The sequence below is a fragment of the Ascidia mentula genome, chromosome 3, assembly GCF_947561715.1.
Source record: "Ascidia mentula chromosome 3, kaAscMent1.1, whole genome shotgun sequence".
NCBI lineage: Eukaryota > Metazoa > Chordata > Ascidiacea > Phlebobranchia > Ascidiidae > Ascidia > Ascidia mentula.
In genome coordinates, this window is record NC_138568.1 from 1,662,646 (window position 1) to 1,687,479 (window position 24,834).

Consider the following 24,834-nt stretch of genomic DNA (forward strand, 5'->3'; position numbering starts at 1 on the left):
GGATACCTCAAAGGAATCGTTAAAGTGCCACAGGTGCGGGAAATCTGGACATTTTGCATTGGCCTGTCGTATTAAAAACTCGGTCTAACTTCTGCAAACGCAAAGGTCATCTGCAAGCTGTGTGTCGTTAGAAGACCCAGATTTCAAGTGTGAGGTTGGTGACCTCTGCTAACTGCAAAACGGTTCCAAAACTTGTATTTCTACTTGTTGACTTCTTCAAATCGTTCAAGGTGGAACTCGATACCCCTGCAGGTGGTAACATTTTGTTACCTAACGTTTTGAAAAGCACTGGACGATCGAAGCTTGAGGCCACTAGCGTTTCTCACCGATCTGCCTCCGGTCTTCCCCTGAATATTATTATTTCATGCCGGTTGAAGGTTTACCTTCCAAATAAAGATATCACGAGCGTGCTTACGTTTTGCGTAACACGACTTGACAATTGAGAGTATTCTGGGAAGAGACTGATTTAAGGAACTGAAGATTTTTCTGGACAACATTTTGTATGGAACAGGAAAGCTGTCCACAAAGTTGTTGTCTGGCATTGAATCGCATGAAGATTTCCAACAAGAATGCAAGAGAATTTGCATGGATTTTCCTAATTTGTTTAAAGAAGTAATATTTCATGCAAAAGCATGATTGGCAGGATCGCCCCACTGCGCAGGTCCTTGCTTGGCGATCACAGCTATCGTACGGGGTATATTGCATGAAATATTACTGCGTTATCTGATACGGTGGTAGAGATCCCCTACGTATATGTGAAGGTTGCCTGGCAACAGCAAACAGTGTACCTTGGCCACAATATACCCCGTGAAACCACTGAGCTCCTGTAGCTCAGTTGGTAGAGCGTTGGGCCTGGTTAGCCCAGGGTCGTGAGTTCAAACCTCAACGGGAGCTTGATTTTTCAAATCTTGCTCCGACTTGTCAGGAAAAAGTGGCTGATCCAGCTAGGCTGCAATGCCTGGGCTGCCAAGCCTGCAAACCTAATGATTGTTTAAAGAAGGGTTGGAAACGTTACAAGGCGTCGAGTTAAAGGTGCAGTTCAAGCACAACCCAACTCCAGTGTATCACAAACCAAGGCAGGTTCCGTTTGCTCTGCTTGACGATTTGAACCAATGTTACGAAGCAGGAATTCGAATCAGAAAATGGACATCAGCAGGGGAACACCGGTAGTTCCAGTAAGGAAGTCTTCATGACCAGGTCGGACATCTGGTAAAGTGAGTGGCGATTACTCGGTGACGGTTAATCCCCAACTAGACACACACCGCCAGCCGCTGCCGTTACCAAGCTATTTGATGCAGCAATTGGGTGGAGGTTACGGTTTTACCAAGAAAGACCTGTCAGACGCTGCCAGTTGAAAAAATGCAAATTCGCACCTTGGGCATCTTCTCACCATAGAGGGTAGAAAAGCAAGGTCGACGTATCATAAAAATGCTCCCACCTGAAACTGTGTCAACCCTCCGATCATTTTTGGGTGCTCTTCAGTTTTACAGCATGTTTCTACCCCCGGAATTTTCAGCAGTCGCAGAACCGTTGTACCGGCCAACGAACAAAGGCAGTTACTTGGAGGTGGCAGAAGAAAGAACAAGAAGTTTTCAAGCAATTCAAACATCTTCTTTCATCAGACAATGTTCTCACACATTTCGATCCAAGCCATCCGATTGGAATAGCATGTGGTGCACCCAGTATAGAAATTGGTGCAGTTTTATTTCATCGTTTCGCGGATGGAAGCGAAAGGCACAAATATTTCAAAAACAAAGGCTGAATGTCAGAGGAGATACAGCCATATCCAGAAGGAAGCTTAACCAATTGTGTTCGCCATTCGCAAGTTTTTTCAGTTTTTTTCAATCGAAAATTTATTTTGATGACTATCCACAAACCGTTGTCGTCGATTTTTGGACCGACGAAGGCTGTTTCAACGTTCGCAGCAAGTCGTTTGGCAAGATGGACGCAGCTACTCATCAAGTTCTCTTATGATATGGAGTACATAAAAACTTTCGACATTCACAATGCCGACGCTCGTAGTCGTCTTCCAGCTGGAAAGTATCGCACATTTGATGAGGAGGAAACCGCCGTTTATACGGACACGGTATGTGCGATTACTACGTTGAGTAATCAAGTGAAGCCCGCAGACGTGACAGCTATATTTGTCCGAGGTCATGAGGTAAACTCAAGAAGGTTGGCAAAATTAACATTTCGACAAGGGAAGTTCGCTCAGTCGTTACAGTCAGATTACAGATTCCCTTAGCGTCAGTCATGGTTGGTTACTGTACGGCTGCAGAGTTGTGATACCTGCAAAACTCCAACCCGAAGTTTTCAAGTTGTTGCATTATGGTCACTTGGGAATGCAAAAGATGAAGCGATTGGTAAGAACAGCTGATACAGGGTCAAATATTGACAAAGACATCATGGATACGTGTCGCAAATGCCACAACTGTGCATCAAAATGCTTCACCGAAAGCTTCATTTTATCCTTGGGTTTTACCTGAAAAACCTTGGTGTCGACCACATGAGGGCCATGCCAATGACTTTATGGGTCACAATGGACGCGGAATGGGAATGGTTATTCGACTAGACAACTTCTCAACAATCAGCAAATGCGTACGAAGATTGACGCGCTTATACCTTCAACACTCATATTACTCAGGATAAATTGTCGAGAGAAACTTCAGACGCGAACTCGACAAAACATCGCAGTGCACGGACTGCGTACAAAGTAGGGATGCCATGCTACGCATTGCACTACGGCTCAAAACATGAACGTGCACCACGTTGGGTTCCAGCTGTAACCCGATCTGTTGCAGTGAAAGTGCTGCCAAGCGGGCAAGTGTGCCGCCGCCACATTGAGCAACTGCGCCATGTGCTGTTGCTTGTGCGAATTTGAGCTTAATATGGACAGTTTTAATGAAGCATTTAAATTAAACAATCATTTTCGTAAACAGGTTCAAACTGTATGCATCAAGTGCAATCACTTGACTGTATTAAATTTTTCCTAAAAATGTTGACTAAATATAGTTGAAAAATTAAGTCCACTTTAAATTTGGTATGGCGAACGAATCCAGAACATCCAAGTGTGTCATGGTCCTAAAAACTTTGGAAACCACTGGTCTAACATACAACTTACTGGTTTCTCAAGTTGTGATATGGAATTTGCAATCTTACAGATCCCACCACTTGTCATCTTACAACCCCACAGAGACAGATTCTCAATCCACTGAATACATGAAGCAATAGCAGATGCACTTTCATCATCAACTGTGTTCCCATCAAGTTTTAACGACTTCATCTGAAATTATTTCATATACAAATTAGTTACAAGTGGACAACTATTGATTTTTCCCGTGAATATTTTATCATAACTTCAAATATATCCAGGTTTCACATGAATACTGTTGTTAGTTTAAATTACTAAAAGTTGTCTTAATTTCCTGCCCCCCAACTATCCTTCATGTAAAACCAATTCCTTGATTCAACTACAAACTGGGGGATATGCCAAAACGAACACGAACCCGAAGATTCTGCAAATGGCAGCTTAATTTTAATATTTGTGTGAAGCTGAATAATAAGTGATATTCCGGGGCAAATATTTATTAGTGCGTATAATGATAGTTTTGTAATATAGCGTATTATAAAATTATATAATGCTATAACTTAATACCAATCATTTAACACCATTTTATAATTATGGTGGCCGCAAAAAATTATAATGTGGCTGATTTGTGGAAGTTTATCAAACTCCCTAAATAAAAAAGCCAAAGCTAAAGGTGCTGCTCATCATAATGCTGGTAAAGGTTTTGAACTCATACAGCATTATGATGAACAGCATTCTAGCTTTGGCTTTTTTATTTAGAATACTTAACTACAGATACTTTGCACCCAATTATCAAACTGTGTTTGCAGAATTCTGATGTCTGTAATTAGTCGTAGCCTGAGCAACATACTTGCAAGCATGATACAGGCCAAGCTAATGGTGACGTCACACTTTACACACGAATATATTCATTTTGTGCAAATAATGTGTCGCATTATTTAACGTAAAAATACTTTTATTTTGATGGCAAAGTTCGCAAGCAAATGAATAATAAACATGATACATAAAATAGCACCAATAAAACCATAAGGGTTATCATGTCAAGTGTCCATGTATTGCCACGAAACTTGAATCTTTGTCAATTTGGGACATCCCTACCACATGCAACTACAATGTGACAGGAAAAATCTCATGTGTGACTTCAAGATATTTATCGGTCACCACATTTCCAATATATAACAATTTGCTAAGGTTAAGGCATATTGCCAAATGCTCAGTTTTGACCAATTCGGCAAATATACCTTTTGGTTTATTGCTTCAATCACTTCTCGTATCCCATCCCCACTAACTTCTTTCATAGTAAGTTCAAGTGTGGGTGGAAATAAATGTAAAACACACGACAAAGCAAAAGCTTCTTCATCACCTTCCACTGTAAGCTGGTTTGGGATGGAATTAATCTGGTAATAAAATGTCAGTTTACACAAAGTTGTTTAACCACTAAATATGGATATTTACAAAAAAATTGTTTTTTTGTCAACACAAATACTGGATAAAGTGTCATATGTTAATTTGATTTATACATATGTAAACAAAGTAACCTAAGAAAAATCCTGACTTACAGACAAGTTTATTTTACAATGCTTACAAACCTCAAATACTGAATCAACAAATTTGGTTGTTATGTCCTCTTTCTTTACCGAAGTCTGAAAAAACAAATTAATCGTCGTCATTCAGTACATATTGACAAATAACAGCAGGGCTGACATAGAATGTTATGTAAAACAGAAAAACTATCAAGCTATTGAAAAATGTTTTATGCAGTTCTTTGTAAATGCATCTACAATAGTACCATTCCCTCATTTACTAGAAGTGTTTTTAATTTTTTCTTGGCAAAATGATAAGCCTGGTAACCTTTGAAATGCAAGAAATAAGATCACATTTTTCAATCCTATGGATGCCCTTCTCTGATATTTGAAACTTGGATGTGTAAAGCTTGTTAACATTTTTGTGGAAAGCTTCATCCATGATAAATGGTAATTGAGATTTTGAAACCAGAGTTCCACTGATATCCAAAGATTCCATCTATAATGATTAAAATATGTGGTTTTACACAAGCAACATTTAAAAGCCAAACAATACTCTTGCTATTTTTAAAAAGGGCGATAAAAAAACTTTTTGGAATGCTTTTCAAAATTTAATTCCAGCAACCACTCATTCTCATGCACAAAATAATAATCACCCAAATTAATCAGTTTAGTAAACAACCATAACTTGAAAATTCATATAATTTAGTACAGAGGTTGGAAATTCACAACTTTGCAGCTACATGTGGCTCCTTTAGATTTATTTCTAGTTTCATATGGCAACCTCATTCAAAACATTTTTTTTAGTTTGTGGAGTATTTGTACATCCAAAAGTATGTTAACCACTTTAAACGTAGGTTTTGAATAACTAAAATTTAGTTTAGTACATAATCATGCTAAGTTTAGTACATAATCATGCTAACTTCAAACAGGCTTTAAACATTTCTAAGTTGTTGAATTAATTAAATTATGGGATGTATGTAAAACATATCAGTATGGATGTTTAAATATTGGAGAACCACTGGTCTAACATACAACTTACTGGTTTCTTAAGTTGTGATATGGAATTTGCAATCTTACAGATTCCACCACTTGTCATCTTACAACGCCACAGAGACAGATTCTCAATCCACTGAATACATGAAGCAATAGCAGATGCACTTTCATCATCAACTGTGTTCCCATCAAGATTAAAGAATGTAATCTAAAATACAAATATGTTGATGTTCTAGTTCATGACAAAAGAATTTCTCAGTGACAACATCCCCGGCCAGCAATGGTGGAAGTAACACTAAATGCAATCAATCCTGACATGAAATAATTGGTAAATCAAACTGTGAATATATATACAACTAATAATATTTTACACAACAGAGTGAAAGTTAAAAATATAATATAACAGGAAAAGTTTCCTAATAAAATTAACTTGATTGTTACCTAGTTTGGTAACCAACATATCGACGATTGACCAAAAGGTACCACAAAGTGGAAATCTGTGTGCCTGCTAGTCTACCAGCTAGCACAGTGCCACATCAACAGCTGCACTGATGAGACCTACAGGTCGAAACAGTGCGTGTATACACCCTGTCTGCAGCTCTCATTGATTATTATGGCTCTTTTGCGCATAAAAAATTAACTTGGTTTTTGATGCTGCCAGGCATATTATCAATACCAAATGCTCTTTTGGCAATAAAATTTGCAAATATTGACGATTTTGTTGTTGTACAACGACCTTTATCATGATGTACTATCAATTTTAAGCCCTGACAAAAGTTGTTGCCAATAATAAGAATGTCATTATTCAAATGTTTTACTGCCAAAAAAACAATATATGCCGACAATTCTAATCTAATTCAAAATGCCAAAAATGTAGTTGTCCAAGTCTGACATTGAACTCCCATTTACTGAGCTGACAGAAAATAAGGTTTAAAATTAATGAAATTTACTTGACAAATTAAGCAGGCAATACCCAATTAAAAAAGTAAATAATAATTTGAACCGACTTGCTACTTTCTCTTTAATTTGTGCATTCGTTAAAAATTCAGCAAATATACCTTCTGTTTTATTGCTTCAGCCACTTCTTGTATTAAATCCCCATTAACATTTCTCAAAGTAAGTTCCAGAGTTGGAGGAAATAAATGTAAAACACATGACAAACCAAAAGCTTCTTCATCACCTCTCACTGTAAGCTTGTTTGGAATGGAATCAATCTGGTAAAAAAATCTCAGTTTACACAAAGTTGTTCAACCACTAAATATGGATATTTACAAAAAAAATGTTTTTGTCAAGCATTTGTCAACACAAATGACTGGATAAAGTTTCATATGTTAATTTGAATTAAACATATGCAAACAAAGTAACCTAAGTAAAATCCTCACTTACAGACAAGTTTATTATAACAATGCTTACAAACCTCAAATATTGAATCAACAAATTTGGTTGTTATTTCCTCTTTCTTTACTGAAGTCTGAAAAAAACAAATCAATCGTTGTCAAACACTACGTATTAACAAACAACAGCAGGGCTGATGTAGAATATCAAGTAAAGCAAAAAAAAATTAAAAAGGTTTTAAAAATGTTTTATGTAGTTCTTTGCAAATGCAACTACAATAGTAATATTCACTCATTCACTAAATGTGTTTTTAATTTTTTTCTTGGCAAAATGTTAAATGCTGGTAACCTTTGAAATGCAAGAAATAAGATCACATTTTCCAATCTTATGGATGCCCTCCTCTGATATTTGAAACTTGGACATGTAAAGCTTGTTAACATTTTTGTGGACAGCTTCATCCATGATCAATGGTAATTGAGATTTGGAAAACAGAGTTCCACTGATATCCAAAGATTCCATCTGTAATGATTGGAATATGTGGTTTCACACAAGCAACATTTGAAAGCCCAAAACATCTTTTGCTATCTTTAAAAAAGGACGATAAACAAACTTTTAGAAACACTTTTCAAAATTAATTCCAGCAACCCATTGTTCCCATGCAAACAATAACAACTGAATTTAATCAGTTAATATGTCAAAATTAGGATAAAAATATATATAGTTTAGTTCAGAAGTTGGCAATCCACAGTTTTGCAGCCGCTTCCTGCTTTTTAGTTTGTGGAGTATCTCTGTAGGGATGGGCAATATAGAATAATACACTATTCTAGAACAATCTGGAATAGTTAAATCGAATCCAGAATACCAAACCCTATTCTGTTTTTGTTTTAGCTTGTGCACTGAAGCACAAAAAAACATTTTTTTTACATGACTCCAACAACAAAACACAATCAAAGAATAAATTTATTGCACTGTAATATATTTAGGCTCTCTATGTGCTTGCCTGTCAAGCGACAACGTAATTTTGTGGCTGTCAAACCTGCACGTCACAACCGTAGCACCTTATTTACTCGATTGTAAGCAGCGGCTTATAAAGTTGTTTAAGCAACCGTTTGTGATGCTTACAATCAAGGGCGACTTGTATTACTCAATGTCAAGCAAATAATTTGTCTGCGGCTCTGAGTTTCAATGGAATTAACCTTTAACTCGCTCTGGCTTACCAGTACGTTTTTATCAAATATATTTATCAGTGTACCTGACAAAGAAGGCTTATATTAATTTTTCAAATACGGAAAGTTACCGTACATAGAAGAGAAATAACGAAACCTATCATTCGGTTTGAACACAATTTGGATTCGGATAGTTTAAGATTCGAATCCTATGGATTTGCTATTCAGAATTACCCATCCCTACCTGAATATTTTAGTGTGGTTCCCTATCTCTGTATACCAAAAAAATATGCCCAACCAATTTAAACTTAGATTTTTGAGATCCGAAATCAAGTTTAGCACAAATCAATGCTGACTGGATTTAAAAGTCCTAAAGTTGATGACTTCATTGCAGTCATGCGAACAGATGTTGAAACATACATATAGAATCACTGGTCTAACAAACAACTTACTGGTTTCTCAAGTTGTGATATGGAATTTGCAATCTTACAGATTCCAACACTTGTCATCTCACAATATCGCAGAGACAGATTCTCAATCCACTGAATACATGAAGCAATCGCCGATGCACTTTCAACATCAACCGTGTTCTTATCAAGTCTCAAATACGTCATCTGAAATAAAAATATGTTTACAAGCCGAATCTCATCCATAGCAAAAAAAAAAATTAAACATCCCGACTGGCAAAGATTTAAAAACTGTTATAAAAAGTCACCCAACAGAGTGAAAGCTAAAAGTTTAATGTAACTAGCAACGTTGCATAATGAAACTAAATTGGTTGCCGATGCTGCCATATATGTTATTGATACCAAATGATCTTTTGGAAAAATATTGGTACCTTTATCAGCAAGTACTACTTTAGGGCTTGTTGATAGTTGTCTAACAACCACAATAAGAATAGTTTAATAAATATTACCAGTACTGGCATAAGAGCCTACAGTATAGAGTTTACAATAAAAGTTACATCACAAAGCAGTACTGTGTGTGTAAATTACACTTGGGACACATTGTTGCCCACAACTTTAGAGTAACTTGCATTCCATGTTTGTAAAACATTGCTGTTTGCTACAGTTTTCTGAAGTCACCGACGATCACCAATTTTGTGTATGCATACAACTTACTGGTTTCTGAAGTTGTGATATGGATTTTGCAATCATACAGATTCCACCACTTGTCATCTTACAACCTCCCAGAGACAGATCCTCAATCCACTGAATACATGAAGCAATAGCAGATGCACTTTCATCATCAACTGTGTTTCCGTCAAGTTTCAATGATGCCATCTGAAAAGGGAAATTAAAAAATATTATTGCCTTGTAAGATGACACTATGTAGCTTCACAAGTATTTGGTTTTTGAACATTTTATTCACATCATGGGACTGTACCATGTGCCATGGCCAAATTTTGATAATTATACCTGGTAATGTCTTAGACACATTTTTGCAAATTTACTGAAAAAAATGAATATTACTCGTGTGGGGAAATATATTTTTATCCAGAACAGTTGTTGCTACTTTCATATGACCATATAAATTAGCTAACAAGAACAGCTAAAATTTTGGTCACAAAACTCAAAAAAAACTTACTGGTTTGTGAAGTTGTGATATGGAATATGCAATCTTAAAGAAATTATCACTTGACATCCTACAATTCGCCAGAGACAGCTTCCCAATCCACTGAATACATGAAGCAATAGCAGATGCACTTTCATCATTAACTGTGCGAAGTTGCAGCTCAGTCAACTGAAACGAATATTCACATATTTCTTAGTGGTAAACATGGTGCTGTAAAGCAAATTTATGTCTCATTGACAATTCCAAAAAAATTGTTTTTAGTTCTTACAATAACAAAAAACTCTTAATATGATATATTGTCATACCTGTATACGTTGACATAACTGATTCAACAAAACTTTCAAACTTCCATGATAAAAATGACAAGTCTCTAAAATGTTTATGTTGTACGATTTTGGGGATTTGTTTAAAACACCAACAATGCTATGAACATCAGTTAGAAGTAATTTTCCTTTCAGACTAAATGTTACTGGCAACAAATTTAGACAGTCTTTATCGAATTCTTTGTTGTCAGCTTCATGTAACCATGAGAAAATTCGCACTAGCATTTCTTCCTCAACTTCTTTTTGTAGTTCTTCGCGACAGAACCCCTTAAGTAGATTTTTTTTCTCAGCAACTTCTTTGTACTTTATGTTGCTGAAACAAACTTTTGCAGCTTCATTAGCTTTATCATTACAAAGTCCAAAAACAAACTTTGCAACAACTTCCCATCTGTTTGTTTTAAGTTGGGGAAGTAATTTAGAAAACTCTTCAACACTCAAAAAAAAGACAAGGTAACAAGCAGTGAAATATTCCTGCCAAATCAAATGTGAAAAGTAGCTCTTAATATCAGAATCCATAAACGCCATGTTCCAATTTTCATCAGTCACGAATGTTGTAAGAAGCCCCCTTAATGTATCTGGCTCAATTCCTACTTCTCTCAGGTCATCCTGAGTAAAAACAAGTTTGCTATCTTTAAAACCATTCCATGCCAATCTAGCTATTTTGTTCAAATATTCTTCTTTTTTCCTTTTTTTGCCCCTGATAAAGTCCTGCCTAAAATAGTATTGGAATCCATTTGCAAAAACATGAGTAAGAGAGTGAAATCGGCCATCACGATCCTCTTTAAGACTTTTCCAGATGACAAAGGCAATAAAAATGCATTTTGCTGGGACATAGCAAGAAAATGAGAAGTTGGGATTGTCTTTTATGACATTCCACACTTCAGCACCCCTATCTCTACAAATCTGGTTGCAAAGTTTTTCTTGGGATTGTTCACTAAGACCCATAACCTCAGCAACAAACAATGGTCGATGTTTTGCATCAATTGAGAAAAAGTGCTTCTGTCGTGAAGTGAAAACTTTCTTTGCATCTTTGAGCAATTTACCCATCATGAGAGCATAGATATAAAGTAATGGTTTATTCTCTTTTGTGGGATCGAATGCTTTGAATTCTAAATCCCAATCTGCTGCAGCCTCATCTAAGCCATCCATTGTAATAAATACATTTTCTGATATTAGCATTTTGAGAAAACAAGCTTCACTGTTTTTCTTTATCGGTGAATCTGTGTAGGAGTCCAAAAATAAGGAGTTTTTCAACAAAAAATCAACAAATGTTGTGGGAGTATCAAAGTCAATGTTTTTCACTGAGATGTAAAAACAATATTGAGTTTCTTTAACATTCTCTATTGCACCATCCATTGCTTTTTCAGTTATTACTTTGGATAGTGTCGTTTTCCCAATCCCTGGTTGTCCAATTAATGCTAATGTGTTTGCAAATTGAGGCTGTTTTCTATCTTTTGCTACAATTTCTGCTCTAGCAAATAATTCTTCAACTGATACTTGACTGTCCTGTTTCAAGTCTATTGTCTCATAATCTTGTCTCCTGTTGTAATGTCCATCTTCATCACTGTAATAACCACCCTCATAGTAGAACTCTGTAGATCTGGCAGGGTTCACTGCTTTTATTGGTTTATCTGCTATGTCCAGTTCACAAACTTCAATATGCTGCCCAGTCAACACTTGAAAATTTTTGTTGCTGCATTGGTCTTTAGCACTTTTGTGCAGCAAATCTTGAATCAGCTTGAAGTCATCTAAAATAAAATTGTGACATAGAATTTCCAGTCCAAAAAAAAAAACTGAAATGATAAATAAAAACATGGATTTACACACAAAATATTATTTCCAGGATACTTTATTTATTTGTAAGATTATTCAACTATCAATTAATTTACAAATAAGTAAACTAATGAAACAAACTTGATTCAAAGATTAAAAAATATTCAGTTAAGTCATACAGCTATCAGGGGATTTTTAGTTATTGACTCTTATCAGCACATTAACAACTTATTACAACAAAATCTTGCTATTTTTCATATTACTTACCCTGACTGAGTTCACCATTTTTGTTGTCATTTAAAGTATTTTCCGAAATGTCTGTAATATTTAAGGTAACTTTATAAAACCCAAAACAGAATTACTTTATAACTTACTTATATCATGTGCTGCTATGAAAAATTTCGGGTTTCCTGAAAAAGTACTATCAGATATTTGTGCGATAGGTTGAGGATCACTCCTTTGTTCATAGTTACGCAAAGCTGGTTGTGCAATTCGATCAGGAATCATTCCCCTTTGGTGCAGAATACCTTGATCGGAACTCCCCAATCGTAAACGTTTCCTTTTAGGACTTTCCTGCACAAAACAATACTTGCTGGATGGAACAATGATAGATTGTTTGTTGCTAATTATATCCTTGTTTTGCCAGTGGTGTGATGCGTTGCACCTCAACAAGTTAATCAATTTTACTATTAATTAGAGACATGACAAACCAAATGTTAGCTTAATTTTAATATTCATGTGAAACTGAATTACTAGCAATAAGCAAGTATTTATTAGAGCATATAATAATAGTTGTGTGATACAGTGGTTAAGTTTTTTGTGTTTTCTCACATCATCTTTAATGATACCACACTGCTACAAACACTACCATAACAAGCACTTGTTTTTGCCATTGTTTTATCAAGACCAATGTACACAACATAATGAAAATGACTTTTTGCTTGTAACAAAATACCGATCGATAAAACTGTATCAATTTGTAGAAGGAATGTTACTGAAAGAAAAAAACGCAACTCATGTGTTGTTTGTAATTACAATTGATATGTCTACAATTGACAATTACAGTTGACATTTAGACTCTAAATGCTTTATTATGTCATAGTATTTCCCTATCACTAGCGCACATTGTTCCTTTGTACGGGTAGGCTCTTTGTGCGATTGATATCAAAACAATCGTAGAGTCTTAATTTTTTGGGTTAGCCCAAATTTATTTTGCTACTGTTTTTGTTGGAAGCAGTTTTCTTTAAAGGCCAACCAGGCAGCTGCAGGAGCTCAGTGGTTTCACAGGGTATATTGTGACCATAGTACACTAGTGTGCAGGTACACAACTTGTCCTACAACCTTCACATGTACGTAGGGTAGGGGGTCTTTACCACTATAATGTGACAACGTAGTAACGTTTCATGCAATGACATGATTGCTCCACTTGGCGACTACAGCTGTAATAATAATTAACACCATGTATATCCTTTTTAAAAATTATGGAAGAGGTTAGATGGTAAAAACACATATAAGTCAGTTGTTGGTTTATTTATGCATTAATTGGTATTTATTAAATCATCATTGTTTTTTCCACTCCTGACAAAAGATCATTTGGAACATAATATTGGAACACGAAACTAACATAATATTGGAACACGAAAAACTTGTTATGGTGAAGTAGTGTAGACATACCTGACTTTCTTTGTTCTGGTCTGTACTTGAATTGTTACCATCACAACTGTGGTCCATTCTGGTTGTTGTTGATGCCAAAGTAAAACAGTTTTGATCAACTCAACTTTTTTTCTTTAATGTGTGACAAAAAATAGTTTTCTGCAAAACAGAATGCTGGTTTTTTATTTATAATGAACAGACAAACATATTTTAACATTCTAATAAATAGCACAATAATATAGAACAATATTTTAATGAAAAAAAAACAGATGGAAAAAGAAAAATAACAATGCTACTGCCACTGGAAACTAGTAATTTGAGACTTAAATATTAATATTGAAAGGTGATTGATTACCAATATTAACTTAGCAACACTAGTACAATTACACCAAAGAGACGTTTGATGTCACATCTTGTTCCACTAGTAACAGCATAAAACACACTTTCAATGCCATTCACATCTGCTTTTGACAATATCCAATACAATGTATTAATGGAGAATGAAAAATTAGTAGTTGAATGAAATAGACAAAATTTTAACATTGTATTTTTACCATCTAATATAACCAGTCTAGCAACGACTTATTGCATCCCACTATTTGCAGATCCAGTCAAAGCGAAATCACAAATAAATTACAAGTTTCCATAAAATAAACTTTCCAAAACATACCGATTCATTAATTTTCAATGACCGAGGCACTAATGGTCTTAATAGCGACATAAAATCCAGGCCACCTAATATACAAGCATCAAATATTGTTTTAAATTCATACATTTAAATTCTAACATTACAGACAACAGTTTCAAAATTCAGTCACACAAACAATTGCTAATTGCGAAACAAATTATCAACAAACCAAACCACACAGCACCCTCATCTAACATGTCAACTCTCAAACACATTCACACTGATGACTTTACACACAACGTCACCCTAGGTATCTTACATTACGACATATATGATCATATGCCAGTGTTTTTAGTAGTATACATCACAATCACAATTATTCCCAAACCATCTAAAAACATACATTTTGACTTGGAACAGTTTATGCAAGACATTCATTACATTGGACACTGCATTCTCCATATCAAATGTAAACACCCACCTTAGAGCAGATCACCAAGCTCCACACATAATACCAAAACTTCAAAAACATTGGAATACTAAAATTTGTAAAAAAAAACAACCACAATTCACATGTTCTATCCTTGATAAAAACATTTAAATGTGCAAACCTATTGATATAGCAAATGCATTCAATATTTTCTGCATACTGGAAACAGTATGACATCAACAAATCCTATCACCTCAAAATCACCACTAGACTACTTAAAAAATCACATTTTAAACAAATTTTGCAAGAATCATCAAACAAAGAAATGTAAAGATTTGGTATTTGGCTTGAATCAAACAGACTCTCACTAAATTGTCAAAAAAACAAATATATCTAATTTGAAAACAACAACTGAATACTTGTCTTTTGCATAACAATGAACAGACAAAAATCCTTTAACATTATAAATGACACAAAAGGCCTATGTTTTTATAACAATATTTTATAACAGGGCAAAAAATAATTATAGCAATGCTGCTGCCACTTAAACTAGTAATTAAACAATAAATCAAACAGACAAATTTCATTCTGGAATTTTCACTGTTTAAACCGAACAACATCTTATTACATACCATTATTTACAGATCTAGTCACAGAGAAATCATCAAAAATATTTTAAACAAGTTTGCATATATTTAAATCCAAGAAAAAAGTAACCTTTAAAAACATGCTGGTTTACCACTTCTGTTCATACAACAATTACCGTTATTTATGCAACTATGTTTTTTGCACCTTGTTTTACTTTAACTCATCAGAATCAGGAACTTAATCTTGTGACAAACCAAAGCATTGTGGGTAATCCTGATTAATCTTTAACTAAAACTGAATACAACTAAAATGTTAAAAATGTGTTGAAAAAGTAATTTTGCCTAGAACGAAATACTGATCGTTGAACACCACATTAATTCATAGTACGAGTGCTAATGAAACACACAAGCGTTGTTAGAAATTACAGTTGATTTGACTAAAATCATTATTACATCGTAGTATTGTCATTCATATCACTAGGCCATTGTTCCTAGTGCAGATACTTAAGAAAGTATACCAAAATGTGTTTGAAACTGAACTGTAAAAAAATAATAATTACTTTAGCAACAAACTTGCATGCATAATAAAACTGCCAGTCAACATTGGTGCAATGAAACGCACTGAGAGGACATGCAAAAAGTCAAAAAAACTAAGAAACTGAACGCGCGATGTCGGTTTTGGCTGCGTGAATTCCAACAGGAAAGTGGCACGTAGGCGTCACCAAGTGTCAATAATACATAGTTTTGCAAGTGGACATTTTCCAACAATCAAGACCCTGTTGGGTTAACATTTTGACGTTAGCGTTGTGTAAGCGATAAACTTAGAGGTTAAGTGTCGCCTATAATAAACAAACTGGTCAAATGATTGTTGACAAAAACGATATTCCGTTCTGTTGTAAAACAACTTAGGTGCGTCCTGTTTCCATGCCAACACTCAATATCGATTGGACATTTACAAAATTATCAGCATTCAATCGTGTTATGGCTGGGGTGGAAATACTTTAAAAATAAACGTCGTAAGCCAACAACATTAATTTGCCCTTTGTGTCGCTGAACCAGACTTTAAAATCAAATCAGATAAAATCATTTTTATGGAAGTAGGGGGTGGAGCTTTTTTACTTTTAACTGGAAACATACAAAAAGGAAGGTGATATTTACTAAAGTTCGTAAAAGCCTGATCTTTACTATGCGCAACAAACGTAAACTTAGTTTTACAGAAGGAAGCTGGAAAGCAAGAGAACCTTCTACTCATAAAACACCCGCCCGGAGGATAATCATCAACCAGTTAAAGCAAACTTTCCCATTCCGAACAACGAACTGTTTGGTGACGAAGTAAACAGAACTTTTATCTGCGGAACGAACATCTGATGATGGCGACAAAAATCCACAACGTAATGTCAATAAAGGATGCGAGAGAATTATTTCTTACATTTAATCAATACCGCCTCCAGTGACAAGAGTGCATCTAATAAGCTTAAGGTTCTTAGCAACCGTTGCCAACTAATAATTTTCTAGTTTTTTAAGCAGTGTATTTTTACTCAACAGGTTTCTTACAAACAATTTCACAAAAACATCAAAATGATTTTTTTCCAACGGCAGATTTGCATTCGTGGCAACCGGATTCGGCCACTAAGCTGGGTGATCAGACCTGGTATTGGGCCGCGTTCATCCAACTACAACTCATTTACTAGATACAAAATCACATTACTTTGTAACCGTTCACCTTCAAACGTTGCTGATGTTCCCGCTACAGATAAGATACGACAATATAATTATGTTGCCTTGGTGCTGGATTAACCATCTTGGCAAACATGGCACAAGCCTTAGTTGCGGACAAAAATCCAGGCCACCTAATGACGTAAATTGATAATATTGAATTTATTTAGTTATAGTTTAGTTTCACAAATGCTAATTATTATCGACACATGCAATTTTAACGTAGGTTTGGTCACAAATATTCTCACCTTATAGAAGTATTTTTCGAAACCAAGCTAGCCTGAGCTAGAATCGTAACTATTGTTCGAAAGATGTACGTTACATTACATACGGTGACTCTGAAAATGTGCAGTTATCAGTATAAGTGGGAAGCAGACGCTTGGAGTCGGAATCTTCTACGTTGATCAGACTTCCGAGTGCAAACCAGAGAGACAACTTGTTCAACCAAGGCGCCATGCAATGAAGTGATGAATAATAGAAAATATTTTTTACATCATTCAATACAAGATGTAAACATTCCGATTATTGACCCTTTTAACGCTTCTATGATTGAGAATGTGATGAAACCGATGGTATGCGAACTTGAAGTACGCTGTCATCAAGACGATACCATCGTAAGCAAATGTAACAAAATCGTTATTCTTTGGTCAGATTTATCAATCTTTAGTGATTTTATCGGATCGCAACGTATGAAGTAGGCGTACGCTACACATCCCCTGCACATAGGTATCAGCGTAATGATCATATTCGGGAAAAGAGCAGTACGGACGGCACTGCAAAACGACTTTATTGGTTTTGTATGGTTGTAGACGGGTCACTCGTTACTATCCATTACTGGTATTAACTCTCCAACAAGGGTAAGCTTCAGTTATGCCTCAAGCAATTATTAACACCAATGATTGAATTAAAACCTCATATTCTTATTCTCGCTCATATTTTGGAAACCAATGCAGGCCAAAAATACACAACCACCTTACTGGAGGCTTGCATTCTTGTGTGTTTGATGGACTTCCAAGTCAAGTAACGTTGGCAAACTGACTGAATTAAACACGCTGCTTTGGTTTGTGAGATGCTTAATCCATCCATAAGCGGCCATGTTTATCTCTTAAATGCAAAAAAAACATTAGGTATGAAATGCAAACGTCAACTCTTTCTAACTGCGTCACACACGAAAATGTTGGGGAACCACCTGATAAGTTTCTTTTAACTCAGGATTCAAATAAGCAAAGTAAACCTGATAAATGGGGTTGAGTCGAAGGCGGTGAATCAAAGGAATGTAGAAGACGTGAGCAACCAATGTCGGCGCAACCATAGTTGAAGGAATACCAAATCGTCACCATTCCGAACAGGTTGGTCTCCGGTGGAAAAGCGAGGACGGTGATTGCAGATATGAAGGTAACGGCGATGGAAAAGTCGACCCCTACCTGTTGGTAAAACTACTTCTTTACCGTGGACTTCGGAGGAATATTAAATTTTATATTTGGACTTTGGTGACTTCTTTCTGCCACCATAAAAGTAGTTCTCAACAATTTTCTTCTGTCGATCGAAGAAGATTCCGAAGGCGGCGGAAAGCACGAGGGTAACTCAAAACTTCACCACAAGTTTTAAGTTTCACACCCACCTTTAATTTTTTCAACACACCTTGCGACTACAACTATAAGGAAGTTTTTATTCTATTACCGCTTTCACGCTACAAAGTACACACAACACACTCAACCAAAGGCCGTATTTGTATACAACTCCAATTGTTCCCAGTTTTTTTCCTTAAAAGTACCAGAGACACTGCAACATTTCACCCCCTATCCTTGGTGATACTGTTGTAATAAATAACCTTAGGAAGTGGTAATGTTTCATGCAAAGACATGATTGGCAGGATCGCCCCACTGCACAGGTCCTTAGGAACTATTAAGGTTTTAATGTTGAACAAAACCATTGAAACTTCAGCATGCACTTTCCGTTGGAGGTTACTCGCAAAATATTTCACGGCTTGTGTTAACGTTTATTACACCTGTATTATGTATTAGAACTCTACACGTCTTCACGCTACACGTAAACCCAACACACCTACTGTAGAGTTGATTTTGCAACGAATTTATCACCAATATTAATTAGTGCCAAAATGTCATATTGTTATGTTCCTGGAGCCGAACTGAACCGAACTGAGTGTGATCAGTAAACTATATCGTTGCTGATGACGTTGACAAAATTATGATCATGCGGAAGCAAACTTGTTTCTGCCTTCATACAGAGGAACATTATGTCAAAATTTTGTAGACCCGGACTCTGCTGCACCACCTTGTGGCTGAATATTTTTTGGCACCATGTCCACTAGTGAGATTTGTTGTGTATTAAATTCCTGCCACGCAAATTTATTTTTCTTAAATTTTGAGTGTTGTCATTTCTGAGAGGAAAACTTCTTACAAGTTTAGGATATTTACTTGAATTAGACAAAAAGGGATGGATAGGAAGGAGTAGGCGGGTTATCTCTTACACAACATCAACTACCATTTGCACAATGCAAAGCAACTTCTAGAACGTGATAATTTTTCTATCTGGCGTTACTGCTAACATACGTGAAAGAATACTCAAGCCGAAACTCTATGGCGAGCGTTCATATTTCACGCCAAAGGCGATCGACAGCGAAACAGTCTTGGAGCGAAACGATACGATATCGCTAACAACAAACTATGCAGTATTTTGTGATGTCATCAACCAAATCCATTACTACACAATGTTTTTGTGCACAATTTTTCTCCAGACTAATTTTCCTAAAACCCGTTCCAATCAAAGCACGTAACTGTTAAATATTCTTCACTTAACCTTCACAAACAAGCAGAATTCCTCAACGAAACGCACAAAACATCAACAAAACATTTATACAAAGCAACTGCAAAACTACAATCTGTCCTAGAGTGGAAAACAACGCACACAAAGTTGCCTCTCCACGCTGGAAGCGGGAACCCTAATTGGTGTTGGAATCACAACACACTAACGTCATCAAAGTTACCTGTTCCCTCACACGGCGTAACAAAAGTGAATGTGGATTACATGGCGTAACAAAAGTGAAAAGTGGATGACTTCACGCGACAATGGGTGGAGCGATGTGAATTGTACAAGTTGTCCGCATCTGGACGAGTTGCTTCATGTCACAGATTTTTATACTTGGAGTAATAAGAAACATGTGTTTCCAACTAATACGTACTATGTTGTCGGTTTACATGAATTGGCCGCAGATAATGCATTTTCCATCATGTGCAACCAAACATTATTCCTCAACAAAATGCATTAAACCACCATAGTAAGGAATTCTTGAAGCTTAATTGTAACGAAAACTCGAATTGGTGACGAAATTTAAACGAAAATATTCAGCACCGTAACTATTTGAAACTCACAGATCAGTTTTGTTTTAGTAACAGTCGATAAAGCGACATTTAACGGCAGAATATCTTTCCACAAACTTACACTAGATGTCGTGCTGAACATCGGGTAAAAATAATGTTGGGTGACGTCAGTCAAGCTTATCAAGCAGAAAGCTAGGATAACCTGGTTTCGAATCGCTGTGGTAAAAAGGGTTAAAAGAAATATGTATTGGGTGACATTGGGCAAATCAACACTTAAACATTGAAAAACAAACCTAATGAATGTCGGTCGTATCCCGGTGCTAGCTGCACAATGTAACCCACCTTTTAATACAACTTAACAGATTCCCAACCGTAAGCACTTTGTATTGAAAAAAACAAGAATTACAACATATGTCGGGGATTCCCCATAAGTAATTGACAGCATCGGTTAAGCGCTGGGTGGCGACATCGAGCAGCAATGATTCACAATAACGATTGCACAAAAACCAACATTCAATGTTCAAATATTTACAACATAAACCTTCCACTTCCACCCGTCAAACCCATAGATAACTTCATCAAACCCATAGATAGACACAGATTTGTTTGAAGTAAATATAAAAACGTGCGCCGATAAAACCGAACAGTAGTTGGTGGAAGATCGGTTGTTCTCGTCATCAAACATTTTAGTTACGAACATAAAAAATCTTCGTTCAAAAACCAACAAAGGGTTGCAAGAATTCACGACATAATGTATCAGAAAACAATGTAATGTTGAAATACTCGATTGTAATCAGTCTAAAATTAATATCAGTCGCACGTAAATGTTGAAAGTAATGTTTAGTGCGGAAGTAAAAGTATTGTCACAAAATCTGTCGTTCAAAATTGTTAGGAAGGCGGATAACTTTGTACGATAAACCTCTGTTGACGGATTTACACAAGAGAGAAGTAAAGACGAAACTCAGAGCAGGAGACAAAAATATTCGTGTTTCAAAGACGTCCTTGATTGTAAGCAACACAAACAGTAAAACTTGGCGACAATTTCAACGAAACCAGATACATAGAGACGCATTTATATGTTTGGCAAAGAAGTAAAAATGAGAGTTATGGAGACAAACGGTATTAATACGTACATTGTAAATACAAATAACACACAGAAGTTGGATAAAGCACAGAAAAATGTGAAGAATATTTACGAAGCATTTGGGAATGTTTCGTCTTCGTGGCATGAAGCAGAAAGGTTTATTGGTGAGAAGTGACAGAAATCTCTGTTGATTCTGGCAGCAAACAGCCTGAAGTAATATATTGTTACTTGTCGTTCAACAGAGCTCAGGGCATTTCTATCTTAGCAAGATATCGACGAGAAACACTGAACTTTAGTGTGGAATGCCACAACCGACGACTATAAAACTATAAAAAAAAATGTCGCAAATACATTAAACCTTCAGTAAATTTAAAGTCAATAATGTTAAAGCGCTTCTGGTTCTATAACTCAGTTGAGATTGTTGAAATTAATCGTCGGACGTGGCCCTTAACCAAACAATGGTTTCCTTAACATGCAAACGAGACTGACTCTGATGCACCACCTTGTGGTGTAACGTTTGCAGGAAATACGCCAGTAGGTGGGGCAAGAGACTTTAAGGGGTTTTCAAGTCGATGGTTCACAATTAACAAGCGAAGTGGATATACTCATACTTAATGTTTCATCGACGAATCATCACTAAGAAAACTTCTTACCAGTTTAGGAGGGAGTTGATCTCCACAAAATAATTCCAATCGATCAATCATATTTACTTGCATTTGTTAAACCCAAATATAAGGGATGGATTGAAGTGGAGAGTAGGAGTTAGAGATTCACTTCTTACCGAATTGTCAACTCTGGCTTCTACAATACAACGGATTGGTTATTTCATACATGGTTTAACTATAATAACAGTAGTGTTGATGAAAGTTTTGTTGTGATTTAAAATTACTTCATGAAGCAAATATTTTGTGACGTGTACTTATTTCCATAAACGCAAAATCCACTCCAACATAATAAAATACTTCTATTCAGACGAGTTTGTTTGTGTGATTTTATTCCAAATCTTAATTCACATTTACTGAAAGTACATGGTAGGTATTAGATGATGTGGACTTTCTCTATATTAACCCAGTGATGGCAACCTGAGGCTTGCACATGACACAAGCCTTAATAGCCATGAGGTAAACATATTATTATCGTGTTAGTTTTCATACTTACAGGGTCTGGCAGGTTCCGAAATCTCTCTTCGAAGTCGTCATCTATGTATCCACTGCCGACTGCAAGTACATCTTGTATATTGTGAACACACTTGAGTAAGGTTTCTGCCGCATCACCATATATAGCATTATGTCACAGATTCAAAATCATTATCTGGAAATAAAAGGTGGAATTAGGAACTTATGTTCAGACAAATGTGACATTAAATGTTTAAAATAAATATAATTGCTGGTAAAATATTAAAAACATCGACCTAATGTCCACAAATCACTAAACATTATTGGCTCATTGTCTGCACATACATTTTTACAAAAAAATCCGGTTTTACGAAATGCCTCACTGAAAGTTTTACAAAAACGACAGTTTGTATAATTGCGTTATCTTATTAAAAGCCTAAACTTGTGTTTTTTGAGGTGACACGTGCACCATAGTGATCTTGTTTTTAATGTGGAAGATAATTCTTAAATATGGAGTCGATTGGACGTGAAATCTCTGCTTGAACACCTGAATTCCATGAAAACGAGTAACGAGTTCTGAATGAAACGTGAATACGTCGGGGTGATTTTATATTTTGATGTTTCCATTTAAAGCGAGAACCGGGGGTCTATCCGCGCAAACGTATACTGGTAACCGACTCAGTCCGACAGGTATCTGTCGTTTCGGTCCGCGAACCCCATCGCCCACAAGCGTGCTGTAGTGCGTGCACTGTATACAAGAGCGGAAAGCTTAGTTACAGAGAGAGAGACTCAAGAATGGGAGGTTGGTAATGTGCAAATTGCGATTTTAGCAAATGGCCACCCTCGTTCGTTTCTGTGCCGTCACCAAGATTTCTCGCCTAAAGGTGACGAAGGGTGTGGTTGTGTTGCTATATATTTTGCAAGGCCTCCAGGTGTTTAAACGCCCGCCTGTCAGACCGCGTCCTTTGGTTTCGCGTTCCAAAGTTCGTGCAGGAGATGCGTTCGATGCTGGAGGTGTGACCGCATACCCTGTACTGACTACGATGGCGTATGCAAGCTAGCCTGTGTTTGTTATATGTTTATGTTGATGCTTTATGTTTTTGTTCTATTTGAATAAGGTCTAATATAATGTTATAAATTGTACACTTGTGTGCATTTGTTGGATCCGTTGACTTCAAGAATAAGATAAGTTTTCGTCTATCATGAGACACAATAAGTAAGGTTTCATTGGAAATGCATTGTTTGAAGACAACATGAGTATCTTTAACTGGTCCTACTACGTAAAAATGTTTCCGGACACGTCAATAAGCAATTAGTCATGCATGAAGGTTAATAATAGGGCCAAACATTGCCCGACCCAAATACTAAGAAAACCTGATAGGGATTCGTGCCCAGGATGTCCTGTGGTCAACCCCGGTGTGGTCAGAAAAAGAACATGGCGCCAACTTAGTCATACATTTCTAACTTTGGTTGCAGTTGCTTGCAATGCCACAAGACCCAATAAAATCAAATGGCTTATTACAAGGAATAAACAAACTCATTTAAGATTTTGAATTGGCCCTTTTGGGGTTAAATAAAGGAGAGTGTACAAATATTGTGTAGGAATTTTTGTATTTTGCGATTTTGTTATACCTTAATCGCTCGCCTTTACTATTTTTTCTATAATGGACGGTTTGTGCTACTGTGTTACGTCAACAAAACTGAAACGCAGATTTTGCGGTGCTGCGTGCACCATAGTTTTATTTGCTTACACTACTAACAAAGTTTTTATAAATATTATGTAACCTGTTGTAATATAAACCCAGAAGAAATTTAAATGTTCGTGTTACAAGTTATCGTGAAATGTTAATTATTAGTGCGGAACGCTTTTGTCGACAAAACACTTTTAGATTCTGCCAAAATGATGACAGATTTTAAACCAAGATAGTGCAACCAGTATTTTTGTCTAATAAACTCCATTTTTAAGCATAATAAAGCTAGGTGTGGAAAACGATTCCAGATCATCCAAGTGTTTCATGACCCAAAAAAGTTTGGAAACCACTGATATAACATGCAACTTACTGGTTTCTTAAGTTGTGATATGGAATTTGCAATCTTACAGATTCCACCACTTGTCAGCTCACAAGCCTCCAGAGACAGATTCTCAATCCACTGAATACATGAAGCAATAACAGATGCAGTTTCATCATCAACTAGGCTCCCATCAAGATCAAACAACTTCATCTGAAACAAATAAAAAATTGCTGGAATCAGTTTTTATGTCAACAATACATCATTGTATCCATTATGACGCCACAAGGGCAGAACAATCACATGGTGAATTTAATCGTTGAGTTCCAGTAGCTCAGTCAGTTAGAGAAAGAACCCGAATTACACGTTGTAGCGCTCACTTTACCGCATTATAACGAAGCGGATTAATTTCCTTTCTTTTGCCGGGTTTTTTTTTTGCTGATGTTGCGTGGACTCATGCAGTCATCCATAAACTTTGTCAATGCAATAAA

At 36.2% G+C, this 24,834-nt stretch overlaps 1 protein-coding gene and 1 long non-coding RNA gene across 30 annotated transcripts in view; both read right to left on the reverse strand.

Moving 5' to 3' along the window:
* Positions 1 to 24,834, reverse strand: part of LOC145894913 (uncharacterized) — a 133,325-nt gene that overhangs the window by 12,558 nt on the left and 95,933 nt on the right. For 21 of the 29 annotated variants that reach the window (XM_082983592.1, XM_082983597.1, XM_082983620.1 and 18 more), the window contains 9 exons: positions 8,561 to 8,722; positions 7,291 to 7,461; positions 7,025 to 7,078; positions 6,666 to 6,821; positions 5,654 to 5,815; positions 4,940 to 5,110; positions 4,678 to 4,731; positions 4,330 to 4,485; positions 3,122 to 3,283 (listed from right to left, as the gene is read on the reverse strand). The exons of 1 other annotated variant lie outside the window; for it this stretch is intronic. In XM_082983592.1, coding sequence (XP_082839718.1) covers positions 3,122 to 3,283; positions 4,330 to 4,485; positions 4,678 to 4,731; positions 4,940 to 5,110; positions 5,654 to 5,815; positions 6,666 to 6,821; positions 7,025 to 7,078; positions 7,291 to 7,461; positions 8,561 to 8,722 — 1,248 coding nt within the window. The remainder of the gene's footprint in view (positions 1 to 3,121; positions 3,284 to 4,329; positions 4,486 to 4,677; positions 4,732 to 4,939; positions 5,111 to 5,653; positions 5,816 to 6,665; positions 6,822 to 7,024; positions 7,079 to 7,290; positions 7,462 to 8,560; positions 8,723 to 24,834) is intronic. 7 more of the 29 variants (XM_082983610.1, XM_082983602.1, XM_082983618.1 and 4 more) reach the window with 7 other exon arrangements.
* Positions 20,498 to 24,804, reverse strand: LOC145894940 (uncharacterized). Its single transcript, XR_014401586.1, has 4 exons — positions 24,395 to 24,804; positions 22,377 to 22,529; positions 21,872 to 22,019; positions 20,498 to 21,426 (listed from the first exon to the last, which is right to left on the reverse strand). It is a non-coding gene; the product is annotated as an uncharacterized LOC145894940 (long non-coding RNA).